This window comes from Podarcis erhardii (assembly GCF_964252035.2).
Source record: "Podarcis erhardii genome assembly, chromosome: 2".
Taxonomy (NCBI): domain Eukaryota; kingdom Metazoa; phylum Chordata; class Lepidosauria; order Squamata; family Lacertidae; genus Podarcis; species Podarcis erhardii.
This window is the reverse complement of record NC_138498.1, coordinates 20,300,878-20,313,335: the sequence shown is the minus strand read 5'-3', so window position 1 is coordinate 20,313,335 and position 12,458 is coordinate 20,300,878. Positions and strand designations below refer to the sequence as shown.

The 12,458-nt window shown below is 45.2% G+C and overlaps 1 protein-coding gene across 1 annotated transcript; it reads right to left on the bottom strand.

The window, feature by feature from the left end:
- Positions 1 to 1,811: 1,811 nt before the first annotated feature.
- LOC309334978 (meteorin-like protein) lies at positions 1,812 to 12,213 on the bottom strand. The gene is given in 5 exon segments (XM_081849817.1): positions 1,812 to 2,913; positions 6,275 to 6,334; positions 7,591 to 8,000; positions 11,094 to 11,258; positions 11,260 to 12,213. Coding segments are annotated over 5 exon segments (1,344 nt in total). The 5' UTR covers positions 11,652 to 12,213; the 3' UTR covers positions 1,812 to 2,596.
- Between the last annotated feature and the right edge of the window lie 245 nt (positions 12,214 to 12,458).

Below are 12,458 nucleotides of genomic sequence, written 5' to 3'. Positions count from 1 at the left end.
CACAAAGAGACCTTGATCCCTAGGAGTTGGCTCTGGTGGCTACAGATGAAATAAGGAAATAAATAGGATGGAGATGAAAATCAACTTGCATGAGTTAGATGTTGGGCTGGACAGATCTACTTTTAAATAGCGACAGTGGGTTCAGCGAAATTAAGAAATGACCGCATCTCTTCAGAAGGAAAATGTCAAATGGTGTTTTACAATATGCTGACTGCTGTACTTTTTTTTTTTCCCTAACAAAAGAGTAGCTTTAAATGGAAGGGTCTCGTTTCAGCGCAGCTTAAGTGAGACTCCTTTCACAGGAGCAGAGCAGAATAAGCTGCACGGACTTCTATTCACACAGCCTGCCGTTTATAGGGGTGGTCCCAGTCACTCAAAAGCTCATTAAAGAGTTTTCTCTCACTTGGACTTCATGATAGTGTGTCGGGGGGGGGGGAGAGTGAGTACCTTTGCAGCCTGCAACCACTGCCTGGACTAAAAGAGGCGCAGCCTCTGTCAAAAAGAGCAGGCCTGTGCAGACAGCAGATATGAGCGACTCCTGCACCTTTGATAACCTGTAAACCTGTTAGAATTCCTGCTCTATGATTGCAGTCATGGGATTTTTATTTTTCACATGACGGTATATGTTTTGACTCCACAGAGTGGGAAGTGACGGAGACAAGATGTTTGTGTTACTGTGTTCCGTGAAGTGGGACTATTGTCCTTTGTTCTTTTTCTCTTTGCTGTCTGATGCTAGAGAGAGAGGGAGCCATGTTGCAGTGCTCCGTGTGTGTTTATATGTAAATAAAGTCGATTAGCCAAAATGCAGAGTTGCTGAGGTCTGTCACGCATGATGCGCAAACTCTGCGGATCCCTCAGTGTGCCGTTGTCGGTTGGCATCGGTCGCTGTGATGTTCGGGTAGAAGAAAGCTTTTGAAGCTCCCAAACGAAAGACCAGGAGGGAGAGAACATGGCACTCGGGCATGTGTCTCTGCCAGGGTCCTACTTGAGTGTAGGCTGAGCTCCTGACAACCCACCTTGATCTCCCCAGCAAGCCAGGCAAGGCACATTACTATGTCTGGCCAAAAACCTCTGAAGAGAATGCCTGATGGGGTGTAGACAATCCCAAGGCCATTCTAGAGTATGGACTACATCCCTGAGGTTCCTTGCACCACACTGGACACAGGTGTGGCAGTGGAACATGGAACTTTTCTCAGATAGTACCAACATCTCCTTGTCTCAGTCCCCGTGGCGGTGTGCCAAGTTGGCTACTCTGCCGGGCTAAACAAAGCCTCTGTAGCTGGTTAGTGGATGTGACGTTTGCCCTCCTAGGTGTGTGACATCATACTGGGTTCATAAGGAAAGGGTTAATTAATTGTAACCAATAGGATTGTAACCATTGAATTATGGTGCTGGAGGAGACTCTTGAGAGTCCTATGGACTGCAAGCAGATCAAACCTCTCCATTCCTAAGGAAATCAGCCCTGAGTGCTCACTGGGAAGGACAGATCCTGAAGCTGAGGCTCCAATACTTTGGCCACCTCATGAGAAGAGAAGACTCCCTGGAAAAGACCCTGATGTTGGGAAAGGTGGAGGGCCCAAGGAGAAGGGGACGACAGAGGATGAGATGGTTGGACAGTGTTCTCGAAGCTACAAACATGAGTCTGACCAAACTGCGGGAGGCAGTGGAAGACGAGTGCCTGGCGTACTCTGGTCCATGGGGTCACGAAGAGTTGGACACAACTAGATGACTAAACAACAACAAAAAAATAATGGGAACCCAATGGGCAGAGTTAACTGTGTATAAGGTTTAAGCACAGAGGGTTTGGGGGGGAGTTAGAGTTAGGGTGGTTGAGAAGACAGTCTGGAGTTAGAAGAGACAGAGAAGATAAGTCTGTGGGCTGGGCTAGTCTGGTGTGAGAGAGGGAGAGAATTTGTTAAGAGGAGTCAGTCAAACAGTTGAGATAATCAGTCAGAAGGTATTAGGAAGGTATAGGCCAGTAAAGAAACTAAAGTTAAGATACTGACAGGAATTTTGTCTGAGAAACCATAAACTTGTTAATGTTTGTAAAATAAACTCTCTTTTTTGGTTCACTTTTAACAACTGACTGGACTCAGTGTTTTACCAGAGAGTAACTGGTTGGTGGCAGCGGGGAAGTGATCACAGTGGTGGCACAGGTATCAATAGACCGTTAAACATCCGAGGACCCTGTGTGATCGCCACAGTGGAGTTCAGAACACATCTGATATTGGAGACAATACAATTCCGACTCATCCTTCCTCTGTTCTTTTTTTTTATTAGCAAAGTGCTTTATATTCTTTATTGTTTGCCCTCACAACAACCCTGTGAGGTAGGCCACTACAACTTCCCCCTTTTCCCAGTCAGGAACTGGGTTGACTTAACTTGCCCACGACTGCACGACGAGTCCATTGCAGAGAAGAGACTTGTTAGCTAACCTGTTGCTATTCTCCAGCTCCCTTTCCCTTAAAAAAAAAACGCACACTTCTCTTTTGACGCTCCACCTCTGCCAAACAACACGAGTGCCATGCTTCTCCCTTATACACAAAGCTGTCCTGAAAATGGTCCTTTGGATCATCACGACAGGCATGGCGACTCCTTAGTCAAATGGAAACTCGCAGGGATTTGCCCCCCTCTCAATAGCTTTTTGATAGACGGCACCAAAGTCTTTAAATCGCGGGGCACAGCCCAGCCAAGCTTCCCCAAAGTGCTCATTGCCTGTGAAGAGGAAATCGCCGGTTCCTTTCTTCACCTTACACTGCAGCAAGGTCTTGACGGGTCCTCGCCATTCGCCGCTCACTTTATCTTGCTGAAAGATCTGGTTTTTCTGCCTGTAGACCCGCCGCGCACCGACTTCCACCTGGGACATGTGGTTCTCCGCATCGTGGGTGACGTTGTGGATCGACCCTCTCACCACTAGGTGTAAATTTTGTGTGTTTATTTATAAGGGAACTATGAATCACCCTTCCTCCAAATGGGCACAGGGCAATCCGAAACAAACATAATTTTAAAAACAGGTGAGAGCATTTTAAAACAACAAATCGTCGAAACGCTGACTCATGTAATGCTGCTAAGAATTAAATATTGCATTATCAAGCCTGGGCAAAGAAAACTGTTTCTTAGTTGACACCTGAAAACCAACAACGTGGAAGACAGGTGTAACTCTAGGGGTGAAGATTCCATCTGAGCCTGTGGGTCAAACTTGCCCCACCAGTGGGTCTAATTTGGCCCATGATTCCATTTCCCCCAAACCATGCCCATCAGCTGAAATCACTTAGCCATCCAGGGGTCCTTTACCTTTTTTTACCTTTCACTTTATACAGTAATGGTTTGGCTTCCCCCAAATAACTATGGGGTGTGTAGTTTGTTAAGGTTACTGAGAGTTTTCAGTGGACCCCCTTTCCCCTCACAGAGCTACCGTCCTTAGAGTGGCTTAACAGTGAGTCCCTCTTTCCAGAAAACTCTGTGAATTGTAGCTCAGTGAGGGTGATAGGGGTCTCCTGATGCTTTCCATGATTCTTTGGGGGAAACTGTGACGTTTCTAAAGTGGTATCACGGTGCTTTAAATGTCATGTGCGGATGTGCCCAACGTCTACTACTCTGCTTAAGCCGGTAGATCATTTCCCTCCTTCTCTTGCTCAGCTAAAGCAATGAGCCCCACTGTTTTTCAGTTGATTAAGTTACCGGCAGGGCCGGATTTAGGTCTGATGAGGCCCTACGCTACTGAAGGTAATGGGGCCCTTCATATGTCCAGCTGTCCTTTGTCAACAACAAATTGTCGCTGTTTTTTGTGTTGAATATACGCTATATGGTAATTTATGGACCTAATAGCTATCTAAAGCCATTGGCACATGTTGCCATGCAACCGGTCCATGCAGAATGTAGGCATCCTATATATAGAAATGAGCAAACCAGTGATGTTTTAGGGAGCAGGCTAGCTTGTGGGGCCCATTACTTACATCATAGGAGCCTACACAACACAAAACACTGTTGCTGTATGTAGGTTTTATTTTATTTGTTTTTTTATCTTATATTTTGAAAATGTACATCCAGTCCCCCCCCCCTTTAATATTTTTTGGATCCCCAAGAGAGTGTGACCCTAAGCTATAGCTTGTTTAGCTTTTGCGTAAATCCAGCACTGGTTACCGGGGTCTCAAGTGAGGAAGTTCCTCCTTGCTGGGCCTGCAAAACACACACACACACACACACACACACACACACACACGGACAGATGTTGTGCTGAAGGCCACATGGTGGGGGGCATTTAGACTTAAAGCAGCCACAGAGCAGACGAAAGAGCCCTTTGAACTGACACTATTTATGGCTTCACTTCCTTGTCCTGAGTTTAGCAGTTGCCACCACCAGGTTTGTGTGTGTGTGTGTGTGTGTGTGTGTGTGTGGATTAGATCAAATAACTGGTCGTGAAAGTGCAATTGACCCCCAAAGCACACTTAGCTTTATGGTTCATAAGAGCGGAGGCCCTCAGACCTCAGGAGCAACTTGGAACAGGAGGAACAAGAGCATTATAGTTTGTCAATAGACTTGACTGAAGCTGAGTGCGGGAGGTGGGGGGGGAGAGAAGGGGAACAGAACAGGGGGACATCTGTTATGCTAAAAGGCTAGTGGCTCCAGGAAATTGGATTAACTAAGGAAGTTCTCGAAATCTTCCTAAGTAAGTTCTTTGTGCCCATGACATGAGTGAGATAATTATCCCCCAAAAGGGGAAGATTTCAAATGCTGCTTTCCTTTGCAGACAAATTCCATAATTGATTAGTTGGTTTGGGGTGCCTTATTTTCGATCACAAGTAGAAATTGTTGTCTGAGAGCTATAGGTGTGGAAATGGGCTTGTGACCAAATTAGGGACGATTTATTCACCCACAGGCCTTAAAAATATAGATATTTAATGAGGAGGGGTGTTTTGTCAGGCAGAATTCAGGGCGCACTCAAGGCAGTGGCCGTCTAAATGCTATCCTGAGGACCCAGATTTCAACGTAGAACATCACCACGAATACAGTGGAGCCAGATGTATGTGACGGATCATTCTGAAGTTCGCAATCGGTCTGGGATGGCGACAAAAATAAAAGTCGCCATGGTTCAAAAAGATGCCCACCCCCCAACCCTCCCCAAATAGTGATGTGAATTGGCTTTGAGTAGACTTTTACACAATGAGCCACTTCATACGACTTGCAGCACAATATAAGTTCACTGGATCTTACTCCCAGGAAAGTGGTTACAGAAGACAGAATGGCCACCACTAGGCATGATTGGAGTGGCACAAAAGTTCTATCTGTGACGACCCATTTGTTCATGAAAATCATTGCTTGACGTTTCAGTGATGTGAACCTTAAAGACCATTAGCAGCGTGGAACCATTGTAGGGCTCTACTCAGTGGTTCATACCAGATCCTGCCAGAACTAGTTAGTCCTGCAGGAGACAAATTTTCGACAATCAAACCTCAGTTGTCGAACGTACAGTAATCCATTCTGGAAGACTGTTCGACTTCCAAAACGTTCGACAACCGATGCGCGGCTTCCGATTGATTGCAAAAGCTTCTTGAACTCAAGCAGAAGCAGCGTCGGACATTCACATTCCAAGGAAAACCAGAGCATTTACTTCCAGGTTTTTGGCTTCCAGGAACCAAAATATTCAAAAATGGAACCATTCTTTGAGAAGAGAGAGAGAGAGAGTGAGACTAGGGGAGTGTGACTCTGTTGATCTTCCTCGATTTCTCAACACTTTCAATATTTCAATACCATAGACCATGATATCCTTCTGGAGCAACTTTGTGTTTGGGATTGAGGAGACTGCATTGCAGTCATTCCCTTCCCTTCCTACTTGTGGACGACCACACACTCCAAAACTCTCTATGATCCTGCTCAGCAGTTTCATACAGATGTTAAAGAACATGGACCAACCCTCATGGGACCCCATACTAGAGAACCCATGGAGCTAAGCAGTGTTCCCCCAAGAAGTCATTATTGCGTTGTTGCAATAATGGACTGGATGAGGGCCAGGAAAACAAAGTTCAGTTCAGACAAGACTGAGATGCTGTTGCTAGGCAGTTCCTCACCAGTTAGGATACTCAGTGCTCAGAGGCACTAGGCTATGCTCCAACTTAACAGCTGATCAGCAAGAGGCCTTTCATTCAGGCTGCAGTCCTACCTGCGCACTTACCTGATGGGACACAGTGGGATTTACTTCTGACTCTAAATATGCACAGGACTGCACTGTTTGCACCTCTCCAAAACACGATGTTCTCCTGCCAAGCTCACTTACCAAAATCACTGCTGCAAATAGCCATGAGAAGTTCCATGTTGTCACAGGGGCGGCACATAGCTGGGGAAGGAAAATGCAAAGTCAATAAGGAGGGTTGCTAGAGGGCTCTTAAACGAGTCCCAAACGGTGAGCCTGGTACAACGACCTCATTGGCATCTGGATCAGGTTTTGCCTTCATTCTGAGCATCTGAGAGCATTTGTATGATTTTCTGTAACATGGGGTGGGGGAGTGGAATCTGGGGTCCTGCAGACGTTGATGGACCAGAGCTCCGTTCACCCCAGCTCTTGGCCCTGCTGCCTGCAGCCCAACAACATATGAAGAGTCACAGGTTCCTCACCTCTGACCCTGAGGGGTCTTGTGATAATCCGCTCAGGAGCATCTGTTTCCAAAGCAGTACATACCGGTAATTTCTGTCGACTGCTCAGGCCTGTAGAGGTCAGCTTCTTACCCTCCAATATTTCTCCAGTGATAATAGGGACATTTGACAAATAAATGAGCTGCGAGATCTTTTTAAGACAAGCACTCTCTGGAATTAGATATCTTGGATGGTTCACTAGGAATGTGTGCTCATAGCATTCAACATGTTTCTTCTTATATTATTTTAATTCTTTTATAGTTTAACTGGTGGGGATGCAAGAGGGGGCCTTCTTGGTGGATTGTAATTATTTGTATGTTTTAAACAGATTATATATATGTACAGTTGTACCTTGGAAGTCAAATGGAATCCATTCCGGAAGGCCGTTTGGCTTCCAAAATGTTCGGAAGCTGCAGAAGCCTCATCAGGTGTTTGGTTTCCAAAAATAGTTCACAAACGGAAACAGTCACTTCAGAACAGTCCATTCGGGAGCCAAAACGTTCGAGAACTAACTTGTTCAAAAACCAAGGTACAGAGCTTTAATACTACCAATGTTTAGCTATTTTTTAATGTTTGTTTTCCCTATATTTCCCTATGTTTTTATCTGTAAGCTGCCTTTAGGGGAAAAGGCAAAGTATAAATATATACTAATTAATAAATAATAATAATAATAGCAGAAAAATGGGTAAAAGTTTTATTTTGCTCTTCAGGGCTTCTGGTATAGCTGATTGATTGGCTGGCTTTGCTTTCATTTTATCTTTTGACCTGGTTGCAGCTGCTGATGTGAATAGCTTGCTTTTTCTTATATATATATATGTTTGATATTTTATTGATCTAATTGTTTTATGAGCAGCTTTTGGGGTAGGATGGGGTTATTTCATGTGAACTTGAAGATCCCCGTCCCCACATGAGGTTCGAACACCAAACTGGGGGAAATGAGACCCACACGTAATCGTTTACCTTCCACGAGCGCCATTTTCTGGAAGTCTGGGCCTGTGACAGTCTTGTTGCTCAGCAACTCATACTGGAAGCTGGCTGTCCTGCGGCTGATGTCCCTCTGAGGACTGGCTTGCAGGAAAAGCGCCACCCTCTGGGGCGTGCGGGTGCTGAAGCAGGAGACTTGGTGCAGGCGGGGCTCCTCAGCGTCACTCAGCAGCAGGTGGAGCTGCCCGTCCCTCTCCACGTAGATGTTGGCACCTTGGAAAGTGTTGGACGGCTTGATGCAGACGGCGGTGTGCTGAGCGCTGGACAGGTTGGGCTCCAAGATTACGCGGAGGGCTCGGGTCGGGTACATCCATTCCAGGAAGCCCTCGGTACAGCGCAGGTGGACCTGCTCCACCGCACGGGAGCGGGGCTCCCAGCTCAAGCCGCTGGAAAACAGAGGGATGGACAACTATGACAACCAAATCTCTCTGTCTGGCCCTTGGGACTCTATCCAGGCCACACCTCCTTCTATAACCAAACCCCTTGACATAGGACACACCCCTTCCCAGCTCTGCTTCACCTCCTCCATGAGTGTTTTTGTCCGGATGGAATTATTATTATTACTATTATTAAAAGGTAAAGGTAAAGGGACCCCTGACCATTGGGGAAGGCTGAAACAAACAGCAGTTCAGAAGGGATGGGAATTCTTGTTTCTCTATTATGGGGGTCTTAAAAGGTAAAGGGACCCCTGACCATTAGGTCCAGTCGTGATGGACTCTAGGGTTGCAATGCTCATCTCGTTTTATTGGCCGAGGGAGCCGGCGTACAGCTTCTGGGTCATGTGGCCAGCATGACTAAGCCGCTTCTGGCGAACCAGAGCAGCACACAGAAACGCCATTTACCTTCCCGCCAGAGCAGTACCTATTTATCTACTTGCACTTTGACGTGCTTTCAAACTGCTAGGTTGGCAGGAGCAGGGACCGAGCAATGAGAGCTCACCCCGTCGCGGGGATTCGAACCACCGACCTTCCGATAATAAGTCCTAGGCTCTTTGTTTTAACCCACAGCACCACCCGCGTCCCATATTACTATTGTTGTTGTTGTTGTTATTTGGTATACAATTATTATTATTATTATTATTATTATTATTATTATTATTATTATTATTTGTATACCACCCCTATACCTGCAGGTCTCAGTGTGGTTCACAATATAACACCACAATATAAAAACACAAAATAAAACCCCAAACTAGCCAATAAACCATCCCTCTCAAGATTGGGGCATCGGGCCAGATCTCTCAAGTGTGGCACTGAATGAATTTCCTCAACGCTGGCAGAGGAAACCACCCATTGAGGAGAAGAGAGCCTTCATCAGAGCTAACCCCACTGTTGAGATGGACATGGTACTTTGCTCTGACTGATAAACTTACACAACGCTTTAGAATGATGCGTGGAGCAACAACAACAACAACAAAAGGATCCCTTTGATGCTGATTTTGCTTCAGATATATTTCTGTTATCAACTGTTACCTAAAGGTAAAGGTAAAGGACCCCTGGACGATTAAGTCCAGTCAAGGGTGACTATGGGGTTGCGGCTCTCATTTCGCTTTCAGGCCAAGGGAGCCAGCGTTTGTCCACAGACAGCTTTCCTGGTCATGTGGCCAGCATGACTAAATTGCTTCTGGCGCAACAGGACACCGTGATGGAAACCAGAGCGCACGGAAATGCCATTTACCTTCCCGCCACAGTGGTACCTATTTATCTACTTGCACTGGTGTGCTTTCGAACTGCTAGGTTGGCAGGAGCTGGGACAGAGCAATGGGAGCTCACTCCATCGCAGGGATTTGAACCGCCGACTTTCTGATCGGCAAGCCCAAGAGGCTCAGTGGTTTAGACCACAGCACCACCGGCATCCAACTATTACCTAAAGGAACCTCATCCCCCCTCCCTGTAACTGATACATATTTTTGGCTTGGTTATTAACTTAACTCTGGGTAGCTCTGTTGGTTAGAGCATGGTGCTGATAACACCAAGGTCACAGGTTCAATTCGCATGTGGGATAGCTGCATATTCCTCCATTTCAGTGGGTTGGAAGAGATTGTTATCAGGATCCCTTCCAAGCCTACCATTCTAAGGTTCTGATTGAATGCTGCTACTATTTTCTGCCTTATACACAGAACCTGCATTTTGCTTTGCACCTAGTTACCAATACACATTATTTTGTTGTTTTTATGTGTTGTTTCATCTTATTCTTAATATAAAAAAAAACCACACACAAAAATTCATACATATAAAACTAACCATTTTGGCCTTCTGAGTGGTGTGTATGTTTCAGCTCATATGAATTTATCTCTGGACTGGAGTCACATTCACTAATAGCAATTTTGGGACAGATATTTAGGAAGTCAGTCTTTGAGCCAGAGCAGGCCAGAGGCTAAAGGGGAAATCTTCTACTCAGTCAAATATCAAATCTAACAATGTGATTTACGGATGCCAGTTCAGCTTTCAGCACCTATATGCTTCAGATTACAGAGCAGAACATGGCTGCTTTTAGGTAGCCAATTGACGCATTCTGTACGTTGTCGAGACAAACAAGTTTTAGCTTTTTTAAATAAGTAAAAATGTAATTATACAGGGATCATTTCAGAACAAGCAGTCCATATTTAAGAACTGCAGAAAGTTAAAGCTTGATGGGGAGGTGGTGCGGAGCCTTGTGTAGCGTGATTCTATACATTCAGAAATAAGCCTCATTGCATTCAGGAGAACAATATTTTATGCAGTTGGAGGAGTGTACATTGCCCCAGCCTTAAAATCCCTTTGAGTTCAGTGGGAGAGCGAAGTTGAAATTGCTTCCCTTGAACTCAATGGGACTTAAACCTATCAGACTGTTTGCCAGGACAATGTGCTTAAATCTGCCAGGTATTTAAAATTACGCTATTATGCTATGTGAATTATGCTGTTAATGTTGTGCACTCCCCTGGGATCTTCGGATATAGAAATTGAATTAATAATAATAATAATAATAATAATAATAATAATATCCAATTTCTGGGGCGGATGTTGTGCACTGCCCTGGGATCTTCGGATATAGAAATTGAATTAATAATAATAATAATAATAATAATAATATCCATTTTCTGGGGCGGATGTTGTGCACTGCCCTGGGATCTTCGGATATAGAAATTGAATTAATAATAATAATAATAATAATATCCAATTTCTGGGGCGGATGTTGTGCACTGCCCTGGGATCTTCGGATATAGAAATTGAATTAATAATAATAATAATAATAATATCCAATTTCTGGGGCGGATGTTGTGCACTGCCCTGGGATCTTCGGATACAGAAATTAAGTTAATAATAATAATAATAATAATGATAATAATAATAATAATATCCATTTCCTCGGGCAGACGTTTTGTACTGTCCTGGGATCTTCGGATATAGAAATTGAATTAATAATAATAATAATATCAATTTTCCTCTGGCGCGTAAATTCCGCGTCGCTTTGCTTCGCCCTCTCCGCCCGCGGCTTACCTGCCCTTCCAGCTGCAGTAGTCGGCGGCGCACGGCTGCAGCCACAGGCGGAACAGTAGCGGGAGCAGCATCCGCATCCGCGGCGTCCCTGCGCGCTTGCTCCGCGCCTCCCTCTCCGGGGACATCAAGAGGCGGCTTGGGGGCAGCTGGGAGCCGGGCCAGCGCGAAGGGAAGGAGAGGGGAAAAGGGTGCTTCGTTTTCCCTTCTCTCTACGCGGGAGGCAGAAGGAAAGCGGCCTCGTTGGAGAGCGCGGGATGGAGACTGGAGAGAGACAGAGGCGCGCGCTGTGCGCAACAGGACGAAGCGAATGAAACGGGAGAGTCTGCGACCCTCCCTACCCGCGTCCCATGCCTGTATTTCAACGAGGTCTAATCTGCGGTTGAGTTGACAGATGTCCCTGGTTTTCCAGAACTCCCACTTCTCCCCCCAGCATCGCCAAACACAGGGGCTGCGCTTTGTTGCAAAGAGGCGCCCCCCCCAAACCAAATTATACATACATAAGGGAGCAAGGAGCGTCCTCGCCATTATTGAATGCCCAGTTAGTGTGCGCGCGTGCATTTAGTTGTTCATGTATGGGCTGTGGGTCGGGAAGGTGGTATAGGAAAGAATAACAGCAACTTATTATCATTATTAATATTTTATTATTATTTCCATCTCATTATTACATCTCTCTCCTGCAGGCTTCACCACTAACGCTAGGATCAACAATGGGTCAATACAGACCGCATAAGAGATGATGTCGATATGGCAAAATTAACTGGGAAGCTCAGAAATCAAGAAGACAAGAACCTTAAGAAAACCACACTTGTAAAGTAATGGAGACTATGGATAATTTAGAAGGACAAGAATTTGGATATGCAGTTGTAAATATTATCATTATCATCCATGGAAAGGATGGGGGGGTGGAGGAGTAAGGAAATTCAGAGTAATATCAATATTTGCATTTGGAATTGTTTTTTGTTACATGTTTATACTTTAAAAAAAATCAAATACAAAAATTATTTTTAAAAAAACACAATACAGTGGTACCTCGGGTTACATACGCTTCAGGTTACAGACTCCACAAACCCAGAAATATTACCTCGGGTTAAGAACTTTGCTTCAGGGTGAGAACAGAAATCGCACAGCAGCGGCGCAGCGGCAGCAGGAGGCCCCATTAGCTAAAGTGGTACCTGAGGTTAAGAACAGCTTCAGGTTAAGAACAGACCTCCGGAACGAATTAAGTTCTTAACCTGAGGTACCACTGTACAGGCCACATAAGCAAAAGGCAGCAGGTTTAAACTACTTAATATGAGTAGGAAAAGAGCAGGAAAAACATTTCTGACAGTAAGAGCTGCTTGACAGTGGAACAGACTCCTGCGAGAA